General features: G+C 35.8%; 1 protein-coding gene and 1 non-coding gene across 2 annotated transcripts; one reads left to right on the forward strand and one right to left on the reverse strand.

Moving 5' to 3' along the window:
• Positions 1-9017: 9017 nt before the first annotated feature.
• On the reverse strand, positions 9018-9124 carry LOC111913183 (small nucleolar RNA R71). Its single transcript, XR_002857454.1, has one exon. It is a non-coding gene; the product is annotated as a small nucleolar RNA R71 (small nucleolar RNA).
• A 782-nt stretch (positions 9125-9906) lies between these two features.
• Positions 9907-10596, forward strand: LOC111913084 (uncharacterized). Its single transcript, XM_023908816.1, has one exon. It carries the CDS (start codon positions 9907-9909, stop codon positions 10594-10596), a length of 690 nt encoding a protein of 229 aa, XP_023764584.1.
• Positions 10597-27728: the final 17132 nt, after the last annotated feature.

The following is a 27728-nucleotide window of genomic DNA, read 5'->3' on the forward strand; positions in this document are numbered from 1 at the left end:
ATTCGGATTTGCTTAAGCCTCTTGACTACGCGATCCATGATCTTGACTGGCTCCTCAACGAAGTTGAGTTTTGGTATGTGCATATTTAACTATATAATTCATGCATATTTATAATACTTTTAGCTACAATTATATTTATTTTGGGACAAAAGATGCTTATTATGTTTGAAATATGTTTTGTAGCAACGAAGACTTGCTCAACACAAAAAGGAAACATACGAGGAGCTGGAAGCAAGAAACGGGAGCTAAAACATAAAAAGAAGGAAAGAAGACTGACGACCACGTCGTGGTGATCTCCAACAAGAGGTGGTAAATGGAATGTTCATGATTAATCAGATGACTTGGTGATTATGGGATAAACACAAGGACCACATCGTCGTGGTGGTCAACCATGACATGGTGATTAAGATTTTACAATTATAAAAACCCAAACATTAGGTCGAATCAAAGAGGCTGCAATCGGTTTTTTGAGGTGAATTTCAACTAAAAACCCTTAGAAACCTATAATAAGATCAAAATTCAAGTGAAGCTCAAGGATTAAAGAAGATTTAGATGAATTCAACATTGATTTAGATTAACAGTGTTTTTATGCTACAAGGAGAGGTTGAATACCTTTTACCTCTATTTGGTGAAGACGAACTTGATCCATATATGTTGATTTTGGTATTTGGATTATTATATTTGATTTTACTTGTTTTTGATGAATCCAAACCCGAACATCTTTAGTTCTAGCTTATAGTGCTTTTAAATCTGATTATGTGTGTTAATTAATCATATTAATTTCATGAATTTGTCTCCTAATTGTTTATGATCATTAAATAGTTAGAGCTAGGATTAATCACATCTTAGATTAAGTAACTAAAGCTAGTAACTTTAATTGTATTAAAGAGCATAACCAGTCTTAATTGTGCTTGGTTGCTTAACTTGATCATAGGAGAGTGACTATTATCATTCATTGTGCAATTTGTGCTTAATATCGATTTGGTGATTAGCTATTGCATGATCATTGCTTGTTAATTCATAAGTTGGTAGGCCTATATAATTGATCATAATATCTTGAAAATTGGTAATCAATATAATCCATTCATTAGAAATGAACCATAGGAGAAAGTGAAATCAGATCTAGGTAGAAGTAATCTTTTAAATTCTTGAAGTTAACTTGTTTTCTTTGCTTAATTGTTAGTTGATAATTTAAGTTCTTCTGACCTTGAAAAATCAGTAAAACTCCCAATCATAGTTTGTTTCTTAGTTTAATTAGAAGTAGTTAATTTATTTAATTGAATTTTCTTCCTTGTGATCGAAACCCGACATACCTGAGCTATTCTATAATCTGACTAGGTACACTACCTATAAGTGCATGGTTAGCAAATTAAGTTATGTTTATAAATTTAAAACTAGTAGGTACAATTGTGCACATCAAATTTTTTGACGTCGTTTCCTGGGAACGGCTTATATGATTTATAATTCTATTGCTTTCAGTTATTCAATCCTTTTTGTGGGGTAAAAAAACGCAAAAAGTTACTTTGGTTGCATTTAGTTTGTTTTATTTTTCTTTGAGAAACAAGCATGTCTTAGTCATCTTAACCACGTCGTGGTCACGTCCCAGTTAATTTTTATTTTATTTGATATTTATTCCTTTTACGCGTTTCTGCTTTGTTTTGTTTTTTATTACAGTGATTAATGACCCGAGGATCTAAAACTCCAATAGTTCCACCACCTCAAGATCCAGAATCCGCTTTTCATAAAAAGAAGAACAAGAAAGCCAACAAGTCAACAAGCACTTTTCAATCGGGAAAGGGATTCGAAAGTTTCGAGAGGACACTTGATAAGATGGGAACTGGATATGATCAAGAAACATCTACCGAAGAAAGTTCAGACCTACCTTCAAATATTTTACAATTGGATTACGACATCCCTCTTCCGAATTGTAGAATATTGTGTTGGGTCCTAGACTTAATATTTCATTTGGGTGTTATATTAAGGACTTAAACCAACTAACTTGAATATCTCCCCTTATAGATGTCTAGGTCAGACAACTATGGTCTGCCTTATCCTATTGGAAAAAGCTTTCCACATGAAGATGATATTCCACAATATTATACTTCACTTCCTCCACCTCCTCCAATAATTCTCCCTAACCCACATGTTCATCGACTTGAAAAAGTTCAAGGTCACTCGAAGTCTATTGGCAAGAAAACACTAAGATGGAAGGTCTGTTTGTGAACATGTCTTCGAGATGAAGTCACACATTGACATACTGGGAATGTTAAGAGTCATTGTTTCAAGGAAGTTGACTGTTGACTTGGTTCTTCAGTCACTTCCCGAGTCGTATGGCCGATTCATTAAAGATTACTATATGATAGACCGCGACGTGATCCTTATTGATCTTACATATTTGCTAATTGCAGCTGAATCTACAATGATTTGGCCCACTGGTAAAGCAAATTTGATTGGAAGATCTGTTTCCCAAACTTCCATGGACATTGACAATGGAAACACTGGAAGCCCAGAAAAGTCTTCGCTTCCTAATGGAAAGGGAAAAACTAATTCTGAGATTGTCCTGTGTGCCATTCCAAAAGAATCTATTTGCTTCTATTGCCAAGAGAAGGAGCATTGGTTGCAAAGCTGCCTTATCTACCTGAAAAACCACAAGGATGGTAAAGTCAAAATGTTTGACTCTACTTCTGGTAAGCCCACTATCTAACTCTATTAAGTACCTATTTGTAGATTCTTAATACATGATGTGATAAGATCGTATTTTGATATTTTTTAGGATCGAAGAAGAGAAAGGAAGCTTAAAGGAAGAATAAGTTGAATCTGATCGTGAAGAAATAGATTTCGATCGCATGGTTCGATGATCAGATTTTTGAGCCGCTGCTTAGGAGTTATGATAGATTGCTTGGGAATATATTTAGAAACATAGTTTTCAATTGTATTTGCAATTTAAGGACAAGATTTTCCGCAATTTTATAAATAAATAAAAATTTTGATTTTATCTTATATTTCCTTACAATGGAATTTGTGAAAATTAATGTTTGTATGTATCTATTCTTTAGCAATATGGATTTGATTCTTTCGTTTGTGGTAGTGTCTAAATTTACCAAATAAGGAAAGATTTTCATCAACCAAGTTTCAATTGAAAAGAAACTTGGAATCATGCAACTTGTATTCTATGATAAATGAGAACCTTCTTCTTTGGGAAATTAAGACTAATTCCTTGTTCGCATATAGATGTGAGTCAAGCGAAGGACAAGGGATCTAGTACACACTGTTATGCACTGATCAGGTCCACCACAAAGAACAATAAGATCATTCGTCATGATTTACTTAGAGTTTAGTGAATATGATTATGCTTACAAGATTAAGTGTAATTCTGAATCATTGAAACAGTTTCAATATATAGCAGAACAAATAAGAAGAATCAATTAGGCAAAAAGATAAAAGTTTCTCCAATCTGAAAGGAAATGAGAGTACTTTAGTATCATGTTTTATGATCATCCTATTGATTATGGAACCATGTCACAATTGATCCTCTAAGGACATCTTAGTGCATTTGTATCGATGAGAAGAGGAATCCGGAATTGTTGAAATGGTTAAATCAATTAAGGTGAATCAAACTTCGTTCCAAAATCAAATCTTAGAGTCATACTCCAAGATTGTAAATTGAGTAACATATCCTAAGTAGACTCATAACACATCATAAGATATGGAGTAGAAAATCTTTCTTGGTCATGCATATTTGGAATTGGTAGTTGTGCTGTTTTGGCTAAAACAAAGACCAACTAAGACCAATTGTATGAAGTGTTTTTTCATTGATAAGAATCTATAGTAACTCTTGAATATTTGTTTGTCAATGAGTGTTTTCTTGACAGAGAATCTTACATGTCAAGAGGTCAGTGGGAGTCTTAAAGATCTTGAAAAGTTTCAAGAACTAATCAAGAGTAAACCTATTGTTAATCACTAGCACACGACTTGAGGTTTGTAACCTATCGTTTTGACACACTCTTGTTTCTGTACTCATTCCAGTTAAAGTTGACTATGAATGTGAGTTCTATGAGTTCTCAATTTTTTGCATAAGGTAAAGCACCTTGATCAGTGAAAGTTCATTGATCAGTAAGGGGGATCTCTCAACAACTCGGAAGACATGGTAGGCCCTTATGCTGCCAAGTGGAAAGAAATTGAGATTGAACAAGTTCAGTCCATATGAGTTTGAGTTTTTCAGAGACCTTATCTTATGGTAATGGTTGGAAATGACAGATTCACATGGATAGGAACACATACACCATAAAATCTTAGTGTCATAAGGTTTCTCTCCAATTCATAAAAATGATTATGAGGAAAGGCTTTCACTAAGTAGATTTTAAAGAGATAATAGTTGTGTTAATTGCGTTCTCAAATTCGATTATGATTACAACATCCTTCTTCATAGTTCGAATTGTAAGAAATGGGAAATAGTTTGAACATTTAGAACTTATTGTTGTAAGTTCTGAATAGTTCAGACACACATATGAGCTTTTTAATAAAAGGTGTATGAGCTTAGATAAAGGCTTATTGAAGCATCTCATATCAGAAATCTAAACTTTGGTAAGAAGGTCAATAAGTATTGATTTCTAGAAGTCCAACTGATTTCTGAGTACATGTCAAAACTAGTGGGAGCATAAGTGTTATGCTAGTAGGAATATAATTATCATGATAGTGGGAGCATGATTATTATGTGAAGTGTTCCAAGTTAGCAATACTAGTTATAGGAAACAAAGATTACAAAGTTGAAAAGTTGAAAAGTTTGAAAAGTTGTTTTTCTATAATAAGGGAGAGGATACTTATAATTTGTTTCAAATCTAAAAGTTTAGATTGAAGTATTAATCAAACTTAGTCATAGATATATGAATACCATATTGAAATATTTCAACATTGAAAATTCTATATATAGAAATATTATAGTAAGAGACTGGTCTGGTATCATGTCTTTATGTGAGACATTATGAATCGTATTCTATATGCTTCAGGTATAGGATGGATTGTGTATGCTACAATATTCACAAGTTCTAATTTTCCAAATGCCTAGGGCGTGGAGAGGGAAAAGGGACTGGAACTGGTTATGACTGCGAGTCATTAAACAACTGTCAAGGACAATCTGAGGTTTACCAAGGATTGGTTGCTTGTGGATAGTTGGAAGTATAGTAATGAATGGACCATATTGATATAATTCTGAATAGATAGGATTCTATTAAGAATGGATAGTCATATGGAAATTATGGAAAATTTTCCATAATGGGAGTTGGATATCAAGAATCTATGTGTAAGTTAGAAACTTTTATACAAGAAGGATGTTCAAAGGAATATGCTTTGAATATGACACTTCGTGTCTATGGAATTGTCTTGTAACAATTTCCAATGGAAAGTTTCGTAATTGGAAAAGTCTTTGTGACTTGTGTATATAGTCATTACAAAAGGATCACTGCATATAAGCTTAGAATCTAACAAATTACAGTAAGTGGCAAGGACTTGGTATTCTCACACTTACGATAAGGATTTGGAATTGTGAAATGAGTGTCACTGGAAATGATTACAATTGATCTATTTCACTGTTAGGTGTATTTTATGCACCTTTTTTCATAACTTTTAGTCCCTTTTATGGATGTATTTAGATTAGTTATATTTCATTATTCTTTCATTATTATCATATTCATGTTAGTCTCTAGAACGACCTTATTTGCACACTTTCATGTCTCTTTCAGGTAAATCAGAGATTGGAACACACTTTTGGAGGTGCCGGAGGGCATTGGTGAAGATTGCGGGATGATCGGGCGTAGAACGGAAGAATTGAGAAAATGAAGTTTGGATTCGGAGTCAGAGGGCTACACGGGGTGTGTTAGGTTTGGCCTAGAAATCGAACACGGGGCGTGATTGACCATTCCAGGCATTTTGACTTCACTGAACACGACCCGTATCCATTTATCCTATTTGGACACGGGGCGTGTTGGTCGAGATGAACACTTTTGAGCATCATACTTTGGAGCTGGAATCGAGGATTGATGGCTATGTTTTCAGTCAACACGACCCGTGTTGATTTACTCTATTTTAACATGGGCCGTGTCAGACTTAAAAACTGTCTTTTGGCAGTTTTTTCCATTTTCCATATGTCGGGAATTTGTTCATTTTGGGGTGTGTCAGAGCATATAAGAGCACTTTGGGAGAGGGGAATTTGAAGGTTTTAGCAAGGATTTGTCCTTTAATCATTTGGAAACATTTAATTTCTTCTTTGCAATCACTTTAGCACTTAATTTCATCTTTTGAATTTGTTAATCTTGTTCTAGCCATGTGTGGCTAGAACCCTAACTTCTCCAAGTTCATGTTTTGACTTTTTGGTTGTGAATCAAATCATATGACCAAATGTTTGTGTTTAATTTCTATCTAGTGAAACTAATTTTACTTCAATCGAATGTTTAATTCTAATAATGATTCTTATTGTCCATTTGAATTAGGGTAGGTCATTCAAGTTATTCATTTTGCAAAATCTATAATTGTTTTGTGAATTGAACTAAGTAACAAGAATTAAATTGATTTCTTATGAATGAATTTAGTGTAAATCTTTTCACACATTCTTACGCTCCTGAGCTTGTGAGGAGTATTGGGTGTTGTTGGGAGCATTCATAATAAGCTTAATGCAATCTTTTAATCTACTTCTAAGAGCTTGTTTAGATTAGATTAGTAAGGTTAGGATTAATCAAAGAGCTTGTTTTGATTTATTAATGTGGTGAATGGAAAGTATTAGAGCTTGTTAACACTTTCAAATACCAACTTAGATAGAATGAAACAAATGTCTGGTCATCTTTGATTCACATTGCTGGATTGTTATACATAGAGTTGGAATCCTTACAAAATCTGAACTTAATTCATTCGTTTAGCTGTGTACTCGTGTTTTAAATTTTTTGCTACATCATTACAATCAACCCCCCCCCCCCCCTTATTTAATCTTTTGTGAACAAATACCTTATGCAAAGAGGTATATACTAATTATCCCGTGTCTCTGTAAATCGACCCTACTTGCCTTGTACTATCTTTTAGTGCAATATAATGGGATTATTTTGGAGTATATCGTACCCCTATTATTTGTTGGGTCTGACACACCTAACATTCACAAAGTAAGGACCATAGGTAAACATAGTGTGCATGCTTGGAGCATGGGATGACTATTGTTTTAATTCAAGTATTCAGTTGATCAATCGAAATATTATACAATACATAATGTGTAATCAATATGGTGATTAAATAAAGGTGTTTTACTTTGCATGTTCTGACTTCCCGAATAATAAACTTATACAAACTATCCACAGTCGATCATACTTTGGAAGTAGGTACTGAAGCTAGACTGTCATGAATGCGTCTGTAGATTGTATAAAGGTGTTTAGACATAACACAAGTTTGCTGCAGTATTCATGAGTACTTCTGTAGTAAGATTTGAGTATTGGACTAAACCCACGCTCATTTGAATCACTTCATGGATTTTATCATGGGTGATCATGAGACGATAATATCGTATATTCTTGAAACGGAGAGATATGAGTTGCAGTTTACAAGTCAGTTGCACATTGATGATATGTAAACGCACCAGTAACTCGGTGTTAAAAAATGTATCACTGTGTGTGATTTGATGAGTAAATAGATCAAACACATGAGTCGAAGTTTATCCGCTTCTTTTACCCTAAGAGGGATAAAAGTGATATATGTGGGCCCATCGATGATTTAGTGATGACAACCCTAAGCGTTTGGCCAAGCCAGGATTGATTTGATTTGTTCAATTAGTCGGTCGTCATAAATCGGAAATCAAGAAACAACACATGGACAGAGAGAAATGATTATAATCCATGTCTCATGTCCATATGATATATAGAATGGAGGAATATATGATCACTTGTCTGATGGACACCTTACTAATAAGATCAGAGTTCGACAACGGTCTTTTTGAGAGCTACGATTGCTAATCGGATTTTGAAGTCGTACTTGCAATTATAGTTATTAGACTTATCCAAGTGGGAGACTGTTGGATTAGGTGTCTAAGCCCATAACTATATTTGGTATGTACTTGACCTGATACATGCATGGTCTATTTGGGTTGCAACTCTCTAGAACAATTTGATAGGATGGATATTTGAGAAAGAGGTTATTATGATTTATTAATATATTATAAGTATAATATATTAATTGAGAAATCATATTATTTAATCAGTATTGATCAAGATAATTTGGAATTAATTTGGTGATCAAAAGAGACTTTAAATTGATGGGGACTGATTATGTAAATTAGTGATACATATGGTTTGGGTTGTTGATCCATGATGGACTAAGCTTATGTGAAAGTCCATGAAGTATTAGTCCATATAAGTTATGGACCATAAGCCTAAGTGTAAGAATTAGGGTTTGCTTATGACTCTTGGAATTCTACACTATATATGTATTCCTCTAAAGTCAAAAATCATGCACTATGTGTTTCTAGAAGCCCTAGATGATTTTTGTGTCTCCAAACCTCTCTCTCAAGGTCCTCCTCTTGTTCTTGGTTTGTTGTAAGACATTTGAGGCATCAAACATGAGGTGCTAGGCTCTTGAAAGACCAATATCTACAAGATACAATTATGAGGTCTTCTTCTAACTTACTTTTATGATTATTATGTCAAATCGTATGCTAGTTGTAGGCTTCATGCTTTGGATAATTTTTGTTGCACGTATAAATAGAGAAAACTTAGATCCAAAGCCATTAGGGTTATATGTGCACCATAAGAGTGTTATAGTACATAAATCCCAACACTTTCAAGCATATTGATGAAGTAAAATACATTTCCAATTACTTCAATGTTCCTAATGTGCCAAGAGAATCCGTGCTACTAAGGATGCTTCTGGAGACTTTTACCGGTGAAGCTAAAGTTTGGTTGAGGTCACTTGCGCCCGGATCCATTATCACGTGGGCAAATCTTTGTGATGATTTAATTGAGAAATTTAGTCCACCTTTAAGGATCTCAAAACTCAAAAAGAAGATTGCTAATTTTCAATTATGGTTTGGAGAGTCTTTATATGAAGCACGGGAGCGATACAAGGGCTTGCTTAGAAGTTGTCCTCAACATGACCTCAATGTCCAACAAGAATTTTCCATCTTCTATGATGGAATGAATGTAAGTACTAGACAACTTCTTGATTCTCAAGGGTCGATGACGAAGAAGGAGTTGGCAACTATCAAAGAGGTGATTTAAGAGTTTGTAAAGCGCCCACGTGAGTACCACAACCCACGAGAGGATGTCACTAGAGTAAAAGGAGATGGAGGGAATGAGAACATGGTCGTGGTGTTCGCAAAATTAGAAAATATAGATAGGCAATGACAAAATTGAATCAATTAATCCTTGTCATAAGAGTTGTGTGTGATAATTATAGTGGGACACATTTAACCAAGGATTGTGATTTAGATGAAAATGGGAACAAAAACGCACAAGTGTTCTACTCTAGTAGTGACAAGTATGATGAAGATTGGAGGAACCCAAGAATGAGCGGTTGCCATATGAAGAGTAAAAAAAGTAGAAAGATGAAAAGTATAGACAAACCAATCGGGGCTTTTATCAAAAAGATTAACCAACACCCGAAAAGAAGATGGATTTCGAGTCAGTACTTCATAGATTTATGGAAGCTTCTGAAAAGAGGCATGATGCTACTGATGCTCATATGATAACTCATCAAACTTCAATTAAAAATATATAGACTCAACTTGGGCAATTCACAACATGTGTTAATGAGAGTCTACCGCCTAGAAATCAAGATCACTCATCACAACCTCATGTAATGGAAATCTACATCGAAGAAGAGGTTCATTCTGAGCCATATATGACCCATGAAGCAGCTACTATATAACCCAAGTCATGTATGGAAGAAGAGAAGCCTGGATCCAAAAGAGCAAAAAGTGAATCGCACTCTAATGGTTCACCATGTCGTGGTGACATGACCACGTCGTGGTCTCAAGAGGAAAAAACATTTTATCTCCTAAATCCGTATCAGTCTCCTTTTCCATTCCCATCTCGAGCACTTAAGAAATCTCTGGAGCCCGAGCAAAAGAAATTCATGGAAAAAGTGCTCTCGCTCTTGATTAACGCCTCATTCCTTAAGTCCATGGCTAAACTTCCAAAGTTTGCAAAAGATGTTATGAAAAATAGGAAGGATTTGGAAAAGGCATTAACCATAGTGCTTAATGAGTTGTGTTCAACCACGATCATCAATGGATTGCCAATTAAGATGGGATATCTAGGCCAACTCACTTTACCTTGTGAATTTGGCAACTCCACTTCTATAAATGCTTTAGCCGATTCACGGGTAAGCATCAACCTTATGCCTTATTTTTTCTACCAAAATCTCAGTTTACCAAAGCTCCAAGACACAAGGATGAGAATTCGAATGGTGGTTCACTCGACCACATACCCACAAGGAGTCTTTGAGGACTTGTTTGTAAGGGTTGGAAAGTTTGTTTTCCCGGTAGACTTTGTGGTGCTCGACATGAAGGAAGATGAAGAACTTCCAAAAATTTTGGGAAGACGATTTTTAAATACCGCAAGAGCTTAAGTTAATATCCATGACTCAAAGCTTACACTTCATGTGGAAGTTGAAGCAATTAGCTTTGAAATGAGTCCTAAATTGAGTCATGAAAAGTCGAATGATGAAGTGTCAACGATGGATGATATAGAAGAAGACCTTAATGAGCTAGTTGAAATTGAGAAGATGATGAAAACAGAGCTGAAGGTTTGGAAGAATCCCATGTTGAAAAAGTCAAAAGTTCTAAAACAAGAACTTCAATTCCTATCATATTTGATGTGATCGTGTTTTCTACACCCAAGGTTTTAGAGGAAGAAGTAATTGATGAAATAGAAGAGGACTTATATGAAGAAGTTGAAATAAGTGATGAAGACATAAGTGGAGAATTAGAGGAGCCAGTAATTGTCAAGATGGATTTAGACAAGGAAGGTCCTAAAGAAGTTGGAAAGAAGCATGCAAAGATGAAAAACCAAGGCAAAGGGGCAAAGTGTAAACATGGGGAAAGTGCCAACAAAAAGAAGAAGGAGAATTCGAACAAGGCATATAAAAAAGGTTCAAGCTTACAAATGCAAATGGAAAGAAAAAAAGAAAAAAAGAGAGATCCCACTCCCACCTGAAACAACGTAGAATATGAAGGAGTCTAAATCACGACTCCTAAAAAAGAAGCGCTTTTCGGGAGGCAACCCAATGTTTTAGAGTTTGCATTTTCTTTTCCATTTGATTTCTTTTTAGTTTTTATGTTAGTTTAACCAAATGATCTTGTGTTTCTCTAGTCTTCTGATTTTATTTTGTATTGAAATAGAAATATACATGAAGTAGTGAAGGAGCTTAATGGTAAAAAAGTCGTGCAATTTTTGAAGATTACAGTTGAAGACCATGTTCTTAGGTAAGTGTGGGGCTCCCACTTGATGAAGAGAAGAATTTTTAATAACTTTACAGAAAGAAAGATTGAGATATGGTCCTAAGCCATTATAAAGAGTCGATGCATTACTTTGGATCTTGCAAGACGATCTGAAAAGACACCACGACGTGGTCATCATCACCACTTCATAGCATTTGGTCTTATCACAACTGAATCAGACCTAACACCACGATGTGGCATCACTAGAGCACATGGTGGTTATTTTAAATTTTGTAACCATTACGACTTCAAGATCTACACCAAATTGTGGCGCTGCTTTCACATGATGTGTTTGAGGTTCAACACATTTTTTAAAGAATCGTTCTTTGATTTATTTCGATCCAGCACATTTGCATTCACAAGAGTAGAGTCCAGAAGTATTGTTTATAACAATTATACGACAAGTCCAAGCTTTAACACACAAATTTCAGAATTTGATCTCGCCACTACTACTCAAGGGAAGTCTGTTCTAATTCTTCCTATTTAATTTTATGTGGGGTAGGGGGTTGATTATAGGAATGAAAACATTCTAATTAAATTTTGCAAAAAATGACTAAGATTTAAAAAATTATTAGAAAGATTTGAAATAATAATCTAAAATTGAATCTAGTTAAGAATTGTTATGTTGAGATCTAGATTGCTAGTGTTGTATGGGGCGATCTGATGCGAGTTTCAATGTTTATTTGAGCGAACATATGTTATAGTGTATTTGTGGCTTCCCTATCCTAGTGAAATCATAGAACAAAAACACGACCTTGCTTAGTTTGAAGGCTACAATATGTTTCACATCGTGTACCAAAAATGCATCTAGGATAGCTTATGTAATTATTGAACCATAGACTAATACTTCTAATCAATAAAGGTTGAAGTAAAGTTCCCTTGCTTAAGGATATGTTTTATTTAGGATTTTTAGCTTTTTGAGTGAAAAAAGTGAGAAAAAAATAGAAAACAAAGTTGTAGAGTTGGAAATAAGAGTCTACAAAGCTATAAAGATCAAGAAATATCATGAAGCAAAGCTCCAAATTATCGAAGACTCAAAAATAAGACGAAATTGGCCAACTTATTATCTATTGTATTTTTTATTTTCTAGGTAATTTTTCCATATGTATGGTTCAGTTTCACCAAAGATTACCTTGAGGTTACGGAAGTTTTCTGAGGATGAATTTCGAGGGATGCATTGTAACGTCCGCGTTTCTGGCTAAGCATTATTATGATGATGTAATAGTTAGGGTCAACCAATTGTAACCTATTTTGAAGTAATGAAGAATAATTATTTGAGTATTATGTGATTTATGTGATTTATGTGCAACATATTTGCTTATAACGATATAATAAAAATAAGCGTCAAAAATAGAATAAAAATTTGAAGGGCTAATGTCATAAAAACCCTCAAGTTTTCAGGGTTTTGTCGGTTTTGCCGAAAGTTGAATTTTATGTCCGTTTTTACCATAACATTTTCCAAAAAATGTTCAGTTTTACCCTTTTACCGGTGATAACAAGTTACCATTATATTAACTTCGCAAAAAAACCCTTAATTATACAGTTTTTTTTTACGTTTTTACCCTTAAGTTTATAATTTTTTAACACTTTTACACTATGTATTTTTTTTTCATATTATACGTATTCAAGCAGAAAAATCATATTTATAAACCAAAAAAATCTAATTAAATATTGTATTTACATTTTTTAATGTTAATTCTTTATATATATATATATATATATATATATATATATATATATATATATATATATATATATATATATATATATATATATATATATGTGTGTGTGTGTGTGTGTGTGTGTATGAGTTTTTTTTCTTGGATAAACCATTTAAGATGTAAAAAAAATTAATATGTTTTTAGAACTACAAATACGTATTTTTATGTATTTAAAAATATACATATCAATAAAAAAGCTAGTTTATTCATAAACATGTTTATATAAGTATATATATATATATATATATATATATATATATATATATATATATATATTTATATATATATATATATATATATATATATATATATATATATATAGAAGTGTAAATATGTATTTTGATATATGTTTTTTTTTAAGTATAAATATATTTTTAGAAGTATAGATACATATTAATATATAAAAATATAAAAATATGTATTTATATTTCTAAAAGCTATATCTATAAAACACATATTTATAATTCTAAAAATATTATTTATCTTTTTAAATGGTTTAAGAATGCAAAAACACAAACACACACAAACACACACACACACACACACACACACACACATATATATATATATATATATATATATATATATATATATATATATATATATATATATATGTAACATTAAAAAAATATAAATACAATATTTAATTAAATATTTTTTCGTATATAAATTCGATTTTTTTGCATGAATATGTATATTATGAAAAAAATATACTTAGGCTAAAAGTGTAAAAAAAATTATAAACTTAAGGGTAAAAACGTAAAAAATTGGTAAACTTAAGGGTTTTTTTGAGAATTTGATATAATGGTAACCTGGAAAACCTATTATCACTGGTAAAAGGGTAAAACCGAACATTTTTTCGAAAATGTTTGGGTAAAAACAGACATAAATTTCAACTTTGGGCAAAACCGACAAAACCCTGAAAATTTGATGGTTATTATGACATTAAACCAAATTTGAACCCATATCTTTGAAGAAAGTTGAAGTACTCGTAACAAGGATTCCGGATATACAAAGAATGCTGAAATCCGATTTATAACGAAAAAGTTATGACATGTTGAAGTTTCGCGACTAAACTGGTACGATCCCATGTATCGTAAATAATGAATTTTTGTTAAACTACTTTTTAGCCTTAGAGATCTAAATGAAATTCGTAGTATATGTTAAACTGAGAGCGTGCATATAGAGAACGTCCAAATCTAACTTCGTTAGATGAAGTTATGATTTTTTTAATATACAGTGTAGTAGTATACAACACGAAAATCGAATTTTAAATCGATAGATTATTAGCCGACAAAATCTAAATGAGAGTTGAAGATATCTTCAATAGGAGCTCAACGATAAAAAGACAGTCGAAAACGGACTACGAATGACAAAGTTATGAATTTTTGACGGACTATAACTATCTAAGCCTGTTAAAATATAACTTTAAAAATAAAGTCAAAATTAGCCAACAGAGTCTAAACGGAAGTTGTAGATCACGTCTCTACCTACACGTGGATATAAAGAACGTAAAAAGCGGAACTCGTATGCGAAAGTTACGGATTTTATAAAATAATTAATTTTTAGACTAAACCAGCAAGTGACACATGGTACGATCTGAGCCACAACTTCTTCCCCATGGCTTGGAACGAGATCGCGACACCTGGCAAGATTATGCCCAGTGTAGCTCGGAGTACGCCCAACGTACCCTTCGCATACGCCCCGCGTACGAAGTTGCAGGAGCCTATAAATATAAGGCTTTTTTCACTCGTTTCTCTACACCTTCTCAACCAATTCTCTCCCAAACACCCACAAAGCCTCTAAGCCTTTCCCCAGCACCTCCTAGATGTTAGTAGACAGCCCCAGAACGCCAAAAATCCCTGAGAAGAAGAGCTTTCGGCTCAAGTTCTACCAGCAAAGAGTCTATAAGTCCCCAAAATTGCTTGTGTATCAATCAGATCCAGTTGATGGTGCAGAATTCCAATCAATTGGATGATGTCAGATCAAATAGAAGAGAAGGAGAAGAAGAATAAATTGAATCTAATGTATTGATGATATGATTGATGCCCCTTACAATAGATTCTCTCTCACACACACTTCTCTCTAACTTTCTCTCTCTTCTCTAGCCGTACACTCCCACATGCACTCCTCTATTTATATGGACCTCCAGCCATACACATGTGTACAGTCACACACCCTGTGTATGGCCGTACACAGGGTGTGCGGCCGTACACACAAACCGCAAATACATACAACATTACATAAAAATATATTTTCCTAGAAAAGCAAAGTATAAACCATATGTTTGACCCAACAATTTCCCCCTTGGTTTATAGCTTTCTTTTCTAAATGACCCAACAAGCTCCCCCTAAAAAAATAGCTGGCTTTTCTTGTCAATCTTCAATGGGAGCTTTGGCTTCAGCTTTAATCTTTGATTTCTTCACAGCTTCAAGATGAACTTGATGAATCTTCATGAATGACTTCATCTCGAGCGGTTGGGCTTTTCTTCAAGATTTGACTCTGAACGCACATTGGGTGAGGAGGCTTGATGTACTGATTCTTGAAAGATAGCGCTTTCAGCTTGAGAATCTTTAGAGAGAATAACGGAGAGAAATAATCTTCTGGATCACTTCAGCAGGTTCATAGATAGCAACAAATTGATTGAGGAGGCTTCAATGCAATCTGTCACATAATCTTCAAGTACAACTTCACCATGCTTCTGGGGTTGACATATTGAATGTCGAAAGGATAATCTTCATTTCTTGCTCCTTCGAATGCGAATTCTTCGATGCTCACGGATGAAGCCTTGGCTCAGAAGATCTTCAATACAGTCTCCACGAGTCTCATCTACGCCTGAAATCAATTTTCAAGACAAAAACAAAACTAAAAGAAAAATTAGCACACAAAAAAAATATTTTTGGATTTTTTTATATTTTCTGGAAAAATAAAAACATAAAAAAAAATATTTTTGGATTTTCTGATTTTTCTGAACAAGAAATAACACTATTTTTGGATTTTTAATTTTTTGATTTTTGTTTGATTTTTTGAATTATTTTTTTTAATTCTCCCCCTAAAATTTGTGCATAGAGGAAAACTATGAACAAATTTAACAAAAATAAAATGATATCTAACTTTAAGAATGATTTGGGATGAAAGTTTTTAGATAACCTTTATCCGCTTGTCAGTACCTTCCATCTTCACGTCTTTGTCTGGTCGATCGCCGGTATTGTTGTCCACTTAAACACGAAAAATTGTGACAAAATTAGGACATACTATAAGTGACAAGACAATGTGATCCTAAGTTCCTAGATATTATATCTGATCCTAAGTTTCTAGATACTATATCTTAAGGATCGTTCAGCTGACGACGACCAGGGATATTGTTGTCCACCTAAATTGAGCAGCGAGATCTATAGACAATCTTTGAGTGTTCAATTTTAATTGTACTGGAACATGTTTCCCGCTTCCAGATATGCCCCGGTAACCAAGGACTTCCAGAGTACTCCTTACATCGGATGAGCAGACCATCATTAGGAGAGAAGATAGATTCAAATTATTATCACTTATAGTTTTAGAGGGATTGAGAAGTAGAAGGTTGATGGGTTTTAGCCATAAGAACTTTCCTATGTGCGCATGCAAAACCCTAATGCTCGGATCTAGGCTTTCTAATAAACATGTTCTGAATCCAAGACTTCTAATTACTAATTAGGTTAAATAACAACATTGAAACAGATCTAGAATCATACCTTTGAGTTCCTTGTTGATCTTGAGGTCTTGGAGCTTCTAGAGTCACAAATGTCACTCCTCTAATGGCTTACAAACACCAATAACAAGAAGAATGATTTAGGAGAGAGGAGAGGGAAGGAATTTCGACCAGAGGTTCCTTACTTTAGGTCAGGTGTCGAATTCCATCAGCCATAGGGTCTATTTATACTTGTAGACTCCTTAAGGGTTACAACTTAAACCCTATAACCTAGACTTTAAGTTAATCCATATCCTTTCCTTGATAACCCTTTGGACGATTTTGGCTTATCATAGCCCTAGAAGTTGTCCAATCCTATATCAATAAGGATTTACAGTCTAAAGTTTAACTATCAAACAATTGACAGTTTATACTTCTTTATTTAATTAATCTCTTTAAGCCACCAAATTAATTCTAATTAATTCTATGACTTATATTAATTAAATAACCATATATTAATCTTTATAATATTTACTCTCTCTCAATAAATCATCCTATCAAGTTGCTATGGTGAAGGCAACCCAAAAGGACCATGCACAACCAGGTCAAGTACTTGCCCAATATAGTTGCAGCCTTAGACACTATTCCAACAGTCTCCCACTTGGATAAGTCTAGTAACTATACAAGTACAATTCGGTTTGCAATCGTAGCTCTCAAAGACGCTGTCAACTCTGATCTAATCAATCTTGTCCTTTAGATAAGGGAACGTACAGTCCTCTGTTAGATATCATGCTGACAATCCTATGGAATGGTTAGTCAAGCATTTAGGTTTCTCGATCTCTGATTTATTTGACATAGAACTTAATCGAACACATCAATTCAGTTCTGACCGGGCCCGGCACATAAGTCAAATCAAATCATCGAGCGGCCGAGATATCGATTTTTCCCTCATAGAGAAAAGTTACAGATAAACTTCGACTTATATGCATTTACTTACTCATTAACCAACTATACACAACAATACGTTTTATAACACCAAGTTACTGATGCGTTTTCGTATTATCAATGTACAATCAATTAACAAATAATAAACCATATATCTAGGTTTTAAGACTATATGATATTATCATCTTGCGATCACCTTTTATATCGTATTCCATAAGGTGATTCCAGCAAGTGCGGGTTTGTTCCAATGCTCAAAACTAGTTCATAAGCACTCATGAACGTTGCAGCAATCCTTTGCTATGTCTAATACCATTTAGACATTCTACACACCAATTCATGACAATCTTCATTCATATCTACTCCCAACATATGAACGATTGTGGACCATTTGAACAATTCGATTATTCCTAATAAACTCAATTATTCTAGAAGTCAAAACATGCAAAGTGAAACAATAGCTAAACGATTAACATAAGATAGTAACATTACTCATAAATAAAACTCCTTTATTTAATCATCAAATGTCAATTACATTTATCTATTACACGTTTCTAATACTATCTAATCTATGCTAATATCATCCTTCAGCCCAATGCTCCTAGCATGCTGCAAGTGCTTAACCCTACTCAGTCCCTTCGTAAGCGGATCTGCTGGGTTATCTTCTGATGATATCCTCTTTACTATGAGTTGTCCTTCTTCTACACGATGTCTAATGAAGTGATACTTTCTGTCGATATGTCTTGATCTACCATGATCCCTCGGTTCCTTGGTCAAGGCAACCGCACCTTCGTTATCACAGAAAATCTCCATTGGCTCCTTTATGGCAGGTACAACTCCAAGATCACCGATGAAGTTCTTTAGCCATATTGCCTCCTTCGACGCTTCGCTCTCTACAATGTACTCTGATTCGCACGTTGAATCAGCTACGGTTTCTTGTTTGGAACTCTTCCATGTCACTGCTCCTCCATTTAGGGTAAAGACCCAACCCGACTGCGAACGGTAGTTGTCCCTGTCGGTCTGAAAACTGGCGTCACTATACCCTCGCACCTTCAAGTCATCACTCCCTCCGAGGACTAAGAACCATTCCTTCGTCCTCCGAAGGTACTTAAGGATGTTTTTCACCGCAATCCAATGTGCTTTGCCAGGATTCCCTTGATATCTGCTAACCATGCTCAAAGCGAAGGCTACATCAGGGCGACTACAAGTCATAGCGTACATGATTGAGCCAACTGCGGAAGCGTATGGTACTCGGCTCATTTCCGCTATCTCAGCTTCGGTACTCGGACTTTGAGTCTTACTCAATTTGGCATTACTTTGTATCGGTAGTTCTCCCTTCTTTGAGTTTTCCATACTAAAACGTTTTAGTACCTTCTCTATGTAAGTATTCTGACTAAGTCCAATTAGTCTCTTACTTCTCTCTCTTACTATCCTTATTCCCAAAATGTAAGAAGCTTCTCCGAGGTCCTTCATAGCGAAGCACTTCCCGAGCCAGGACTTTACCTCCTGCAGAGTCGGGATGTCGTTTCCTATGAGTAATATGTGATCGACATATAGAACGAGGAAGCTTACTATACTCCCACTGGCTTTGACATATACACAAGATTCGTCTTCGCTTCGTACAAATCCAAACTCTTTGACTTTCTCATCGAAGCAAAGATTCCATCTGCGAGACGCTTGCTTAAGTCCATAAATGGACTTCTCAAGCTTACACACTCTATCCGGATGCTCCGGATCCACAAACCCCTCTGGCTGAGCCATGTAAACATCCTCAGCCAACTTTCCGTTAAGGAAAGCGGTCTTGACATCCATTTGCCAAATCTCATAATCATGAAATGCGGCAATTGCTAGCATCACTCTAATAGATTTAATCTTCGCAACTAGTGAAAAGGTCTCATCATAGTCAACTCCGGGAGTTTGAGTAAAGCCCTTCGCGACCAATCGCGCTTTATATGTGTGTACGTTTCCATCCACATCGGTCTTCTTCTTGAAGATCCATTTGCACCCAACGGTCTTACGTCCGGGCACGTAATCAACCAAATTCCAAACTTGGTTATCATACATGGATTGGATCTCGCTATCCATTGCCTCCTTCCACTTTACAGACTCCAGGCCTGCCATGGCTTCCTTGTAGCTATTAGGTTCATCAAGGTTTACTAGTGTACCATCACTAATATACGTGTCCCCTTCGGTAGTAATATGAAAGCCATAAAACTGGGGATGAACTCTAACTCTATCAGAACGTCTAAGAGGTAAGGATTCGTCAATTGGTTCAACCGGAGTTTCCTCCTCGGGTTGAATGCCAGCGGTAGAGGTTCCTTCATCTATCGACTCTTGAATCTCTTCAAGTTCGATTTGCCTCCCACTGTCTCCTTGGCTTATGAGTTCTCGCTCTTGGAAAACTCCTCTCCTCGCAACGAAGACAACATTGTCCTTCGGTCTATAGAAGAGATATCCAAAGGATGTCTGCGGGTAGCCGATGAAAATACATCGCTCACTTCGAGGTTCAAGCTTTTCGTGAGTATCTCGTCTTACGAAAGCCTCGCAACCCCAAACCTTCATATGTGCCAACGAGGGAGCTTTCCCTGTCCACATCTCGTGAGGTGTTTTGGCAACCTTCTTAGTAGGGACTCGGTTAAGGATATGGGCGGCAGTCTCTAAGGCATACCCCGAAAAAGAGATTGGTAGCGAAGCACGACTCATCATAGAGCGAACCATATCCAATAAGGTTCGATTACACCTTTCTGCCACACCATTTAACTGCGGTGTCCTAGGAGGCATCAATTGTGAAACTATTCCACACTCCTTGAGATAATCATGGAATTCAAGACTTAGGTACTCTCCTCCTCGATCGGATCGAAGCATCTTGATTTTCCTGCCCAATTGATTCTCCACTTCATTCTTGAACTCTTTGAACTTTTCAAAGGTGTCTGACTTTTGCTTGATTAGGTAGATATACCCATATCTACTATAGTCATCGGTAAAAGTCACATAGAAGCGGTTCCCATCCTTCGTGGTTGATCTAAACGGTCCACATACATCGGTATGTATTAGGTCCAATAGACCCTCTCCCCTTTCACATGTACTCGTGAAGGGTGACTTAGTCATCTTTCCAAGCAAACAAGACTCGCATGTGTCATCTTCCCTAAGGTCGAATGACTCCAACACTCCATCCTTTTGGAGTTGGGCTATGCGTTTCTTGTTGACATGTCCAAGACGACAATGCCACAAGGATGCTTTATCCATACTAGTGGAAGAATCAATATTCAAAACATCATTTCCTAAGTTATCAACAATCATAACGGTTTCATATATTCCATTACATGGTATAGCTTCAAAGTAAAAGACACCATTTAGATAAGCCAAAATAGAACCATTCTCATTATTAAAAGAAAATCTAAATCCTTGTCTATATAAACCATGAAATGAAATGATGTTTCTAGCCATTTCTGGCGAATAGCAACAATTTTTCAAATCTAAAACCAAACTATTCCTAAGCACTAAAGAATACACTCCAATATTGGTCACAGGCGACGATCTTCTGTTCCCCATGATTAGATTGATCCTTCCTTGCTCCACATCCCTACTTCTTCTTAGTCCCTGCACATTAGAACAAATGTGATAACCACAACCGGTATCAAGAACCCAAGAAATAGCATGATTAGAATCGTTAGATTTGATTGTGTATATACCTCTGGGCAGCTTCTCTTCCAATGTCCTATCTTGTGGCAGTGGTGGCACTCTGCCTCCTTCGGGTTAGAATAGGGCTTAGCGGGATCAAATTTGGTCCCACTAGAAGAGGCACCATCTCGGGCTTTCACCTTGCGATAGTTCTTCGATGAAGCTTTCCTCTTCTTTCCCTTTCCTTGACCAATAGCCAAGACAGGAGCAGCGGACGGATTGGGAGTAGGTGCAACAGACTTGTCCTTGAAGTTGCTCTCTGCGACCCTCAAGAGACCTTGGAGTTTGCTTAGGGTGACCTCTTCTTTGTTTATGTGGTAGGTCATCCTAAATTGGTTGTACATCGGAGGCAAAGAGTGAAGCACCATGTCGATCGCCAAGTCTTCACCGAAGTCAACATTTAACTTGCGAAGGCGGTCGACATACCTTTGCATCTTTTGCAAGTGCACGGTAAGAGATTCTCCATGACCCATCTTCGCGGAAATCATGTTAGTGAAAATCTCATACCGCTCTTGTCTCGCGTTTTGGTGGTACCTCTCCAATAAGTCTTGGTGCATCTCGTACGGATACATGTCCTCGTAGGACTTTTGGAATTCGGAGTTCATGGTGGCGATCATGATGCAATGTACCTTCGTTGCATCTCGCTCATGAGTTTCAAAGGCAGTGATTTCGGCTGGAGTAGCGATTTCGGTGTTGATTTTCTCGAGCTTCTAATCAAGGACATACTCCTTGTCCTCATAGCGAGCAATGGTGCGAATGTATCTTATCCATTCGCTAAAGTTCGTTCCATCGAAGGTGACCTTTTGGCAAAGGCTCATCAACGTGAAAGAACTAGCAGCAGCTTTGTTTGCGTTTGACATCTACAATTAGAAAAGGACAAAGATAGATTAGAATAAGAATCCCTAATTATCACCCAATAAGAAAATTAGGGCTAGGATCCAACAATAACATTTACATATTAGAAAAGGGATGCCGTAATCTAACATGCAAATAAATTGAAGGTAAGTGAATGACGATTCACTAATTCTCCATCACAAAAACCTAAACTATTAGTCCTAAGTGTTTTTGAGAATTCCTAGGTTCGGATGAGATTCATTGAAACTATTCAATGGCATCTTTAAATCTCGATATGCCCCTCTCGTTTGTGACTGGGATGCCGAGGATCACAAAGCGGGTGTGAATTACCATGCAAATTCACATGGTGCCTTCATTGTAACGATCACCTATTCGATGTGCCGGTAAACCACACACGCTCCATCGAACTATGATAAACAATGAATCACCCTTTTCCACCTTCGCTTAGAACCAATTAGTGTGCCGGTAAACCACACACGCTCCACTAACATCTCAGCAAGGTGCAAAGTGTAATTTCATGGGATTGCATCAATTCACTTTTCCTAAAGTAACTAGGATTGGGAAATTTTAAAATATGTGTAGTTACTTTGTATTTCTTATTATACTTTTAATGAGAGGATGAGGTTGCCCTATCCTACCCGTTCAGCTAACGACCCTCCACCAATCAAGCAAGCGGTGGGTGTGAGTGTACACCCATTAAGCGCCATTTTATAGGCCGCAACCTTATACCCACCTTATAGATCGACTTTGTGAATGAGGCCTACTAACGGTAAGACTAGCATTTAGTTATACATATATATATTATACTAGTAATATCATATTAGTATAGGGTTGTATTTTAAAACTTTTTAAAATCTAGGGTTTTGAAATTTAAGTTGTCTAAATTAAAGCTTTTAATCACAAATATAAATTTCAAAACTTGAGGGCAAGTTTTAAACATTTAAAACATGGGGGATCAAATAACAAAGAATTCCAATTAACAATTAATATCCTAATTATCTATATTTGATTTATTCAAGATTTCTTTTAAGATAATTATCAAAATAATCAAAATAATTAATTAATTATCATATAAGGAAATTAAATATTTAATTAGTTGATAAATACCTTTTATTAGATCAAGATAATAGTCATATATATCAAAAAATCGGATTTAGGTTGATCTATTATGATTAAGGTAAGTTTCCACAAGATAATTACAAAGAAATCCCGAATCTGGCCATTCCTGACGCCTAGACTCGCCGAGTGCACAAGGGGACTCGCCGAGTCAGGCCTACTCGCCGAGTCCACCTTGGGACTCGCCGAGTCAGTGACTCAGAAACCAAAAAATCGAATTTTGCAGGTTTGTTTCAGTTATTCAAGCAATAATTTAAAGAAAACCAAGCAAGGCTCTGATACCACTGATGGGTTTTAGCCATAAGAACTTTCCTATGTGCGCATGCAAAACCCTAATGCTCGGATCTAGGCTTTCTAATAAACATGCTCTGAATCCAAGACTTCTAATTACTAATTAGGTTAAATAACAACATTGAAACAGATCTAGAATCATACCTTTGAGTTCCTTGTTGATCTTGAGGTCTTGGAGCTTCTAGAGTCACAAATGTCACTCCTCTAATGGCTTACAAACACCAATAACAAGAAGAATGATTTAGGAGAGAGGAGAGGGAAGGAATTTCGACCAGAGGTTCCTTACTTTAGGTTAGGTGTCGAATTCCATCAGCCATAGGGTCTATTTATACTTGTAGACTCCTTAAGGGTTACAACTTAAACCCTAATTGGATAACCTAGACTTTAAGTTAATCCATATCCTTTCCTTGATAACCCTTTGGACGATTTTGGCTTATCATAGCCCTAGAAGTTGTCCAATCCTATATCAATAAGGATTTACAGTCTAAAGTTTAACTATCAAACAATTGACAGTTTATACCCTTTTATTTAATTAATCTCTTTAAGCCACCAAATTAATTCTAATTAATTCTATGACTTATATTAATTAAATAACCATATATTAATCTTTATAATATTTACTCTCTCTCAATAAATCATCCTATCAAGTTGCTATGGTGAAGGCAACCCAAAAGGACCATGCACAACCGGGTCAAGTACTTGCCCAATATAGTTGCAGCCTTAGACACTATTCCAACAAAGGTTGCATATGCTGTGTACCAGGTCAGATTGTTAGTCACGCAAATGAGACATCATATGGCTAACAGATAAGAGGAATTTCATATATATATATATATATATATATATATATATATATATATATATATGCAGAGAAATAGAGTTGCATATGTTATAGTCCAGGTCGGATCTCTTCCAATAACGCAGAGGAGGCAACATATGACTAACAGACAGAAAGAAAGAAAATGATTTTCTACAGACCTAATTTATCAGAATTTACGAGTTGCCCCATCAATACTGGAATTAAAGACAGAATCCGCACATCGAGGAAAAGTTAAACCACGGTTCCAGATACGGGTTCATTTAATGTGACGAGTAGATTCCCATATATATCTCTCTGCTCAACCTATCCAAGCGTCGTATTGTCAGGCTAAACGGAACTAACTAGGTCAAGATTTGTCAAGTCTACAGATTCCTTAAGTTCAGCTGCACCTAGTCAAGTGTGTTAAATTCTTCGTTCCTACTGACACATCAAACCAGAGCATAGACCCTTCAACTTTGGGTACGTTACGCAGACTCAGATTGCCTGTTATCACTTGATAATATCACTTCCCTTAACATCTCCCACAAGCGTATTTCATAACCAACATATTATTGATTTTTTTTTTTTGAAATTTTCTAATTTTTGTTTTGTTTTTATTTCTCCCCCTAAATTTGTGCATAAGAGAGAAACGAAAGTAAATGCGCAAATTTAAACTATCCTAAAACAAAAATTAGTCTTTAAAGCGAATCAGCTTAAGAAAAACTCAGGAGTATAGAGAAGAAAACTCAAATCGTAAGTCACCGATTGAATTTGCATCCAGAAGGTCTGAGAACAGCATACACAATCTCAGAACAGATCCGAAAATTCTTCACTTTGTTATGCACAAACCCCGTGAGTGATCACTTCCTTTATTCCCTTCCCGCAAAGGACACATACTCTCAAACAAATGTATGAATGTTGTACAGTTGAGAGATGGTCCCTACCAAGTGCCAGGAACAACCACTACCAACAAACCGAAGTCTGATGATATGCCTCCATAGCTTCTCCTACACAGAGTGAGAACAGTTGGTCTTTGGAACCCAGTCCATTTTGAAACTAGGTCGACCATTGTCATCTTTGCACGATACTCTCTCACATGACATGTCCTGCTTATCACAAATAGAAGATGTAAAAATATTAGAAGCATTAGAAGATTTGGGAGAGTGAGCCTTTGGAACCCATTTGTAGTTGGGTTTAACCCATTTCTTTTTCGATCTGATGGGTGGCTCAGTACTTGCTTTGGGACTTGATTTCGGCCGTTGAGATGACTTTGATTTTGGCTTCATGGGAGCATCTCTTGGATTTGACTTCTTGGCCGACTTTCCCTTCTTGTTCTTGGGAGTTTGATTCTTGGCCTTGTGGGGTTGATTATTAGCCTTCTGCGTGTTCCGGTCATCATGGTCTGAACGTGACCTTGAGGGGTTTCTTTTGGAAAATCTGCCTCTTGGCGTTTTTAGCCAGCTATGTGCGTAGTAGGGAACGTATGTGATTTGCACAATTTCTGGTAATGTGTCCAGGTGTTGCACAGTGAAAACATGTCTTTTTCTTCACTGTGGAGTTGTTTCTTCCTGCCCCTGGTGGCGTGTCTTTGCCTTGTCTCTTTCTTTTCCCACACGCACAGTTGCAACAGGCACTCTGTTTAGCTTGAAATAGTGGCCTGTATTTACCAACAGCAGGTTGATCAGAAGCAGCTGAGTTCGAAGCAACAAATTCAGAGTTCAAGGAGATGTTGGTGTGTTCAATAGTGTTCTCCTTATTCTCATCCTCTGCTACTTTACCTGCACATGAAGTAGAAGCATTAGTATCGTTCAGCTCAACACCCTCAGTTGCCTGTTCAACAACTGGTTTACCGTATACCATAAATGGTTATCGGTCAATCTCTTCCTTAGTCAAAGGTATGGATATATAGTTATGATTGAAAGGGGGAGGAACACTATCATACCCTAGACCCTTGTTTTGATTATCTTTGAATTTCAATTGATTTTCAAATAAGGACTTGACTTTCTTACTTGACGTAGTGTAATTTTTGAAAGTAACATCTGTTTTTCCACACTTTATTTTCAAAGCGTCAAGTTCTTCAGTTACAGCAACATGTTTTTTCTGAATGTGATCATAATTTTCACACTTGTTGCTCTAATCTTCTTCGAGTTTTCTGAAATCTTTGATTTTGGTTTCTAATTGAGCTTTTAACGGTTTCTGTCCTTTCCTAAGAGTATAGTCTTCGTATTTGAGGTCCTCATTTTTTCTTTTTAATAAATCTATTGATTCTCGTAAAAAAATAATAGTTTTAACACAAGATGGAGAGCAACCGGATTTATTTACCTCTGTGACCTTGATATTTGAAGAACTCATTTTTTTTAATATATATATATATATATATATATATATATATATATATATATATATATATATATTAATTGCCCTTTGACTTAAAAACCGAGAAAGTCAACCTTAAAAGTCAAATTAAAAAAGTCAAACTTGAAAAGTCAAACCGAAAGCTAAACTTGAAAAATTAAAAGTTAAATGAAAAAGTCAAAATTTAAAGTCAATGGTCAAACTTGAAAATCAAAAGCAAAATTTTAAGGTCAAAAGTTAAAAATAAAGTCTAAAATTAAAAACTAAAATTTTTGGGATGAAATAAAATTTAAAAATAAAAAAAAATTGATTTTTAGGGTTAAAAGTGCCAATTTTCGAAAATAATAACCGAGAAGGAGAGGTTATGTTTTAAATTTCGGAGGAGTGACACAAAGAGTATGACATAGGAGATGGTAAGGCGCACTGTGGCAATGACCTGGAGGTCCAGGGTTCGATCCCTGGCACCTTCAAACATGTTTCCTATTTTTTATGAATGGGCTGCTGCGAGGACTAGAGCTGCAAAGCGAGGATGCAGATGCCAGACCGAAGCGAATATGCTGGACCGTACACGAGGCTGCACACGTTCGAGCCGCACACACCAAGGCTGCTGAGCCGCACACCTTCAAGAGCTCAACCGCACACCTTCAAAGTCTGGCCGCACACCTTCAGCAAATTCGCGAAAAAAATGACGTTTTACACCCTTTTTTGCTCCAAAACTCGATCAAAAACTCGTTTTTATGAAAAATGCAAAGAAGAAACCCCCCTTATTTTTCCGAGATCTATCCAAAAACGCAATTATCATTTAAAAATAAGATCAAATAAGCTCCATATCTGACA

This window comes from Lactuca sativa, chromosome 5 (assembly GCF_002870075.4).
Source record: "Lactuca sativa cultivar Salinas chromosome 5, Lsat_Salinas_v11, whole genome shotgun sequence".
Lineage (NCBI taxonomy): Eukaryota > Viridiplantae > Streptophyta > Magnoliopsida > Asterales > Asteraceae > Lactuca > Lactuca sativa.

What these genes read in the sequence shown, in the direction of transcription:
- LOC111913084 (XM_023908816.1), top strand. Translation starts at nt 9,907, where the DNA reads ATGGAAGAAGAGAAGCCTGGATCCAAAAGAGCAAAAAGTGAATCGCAC.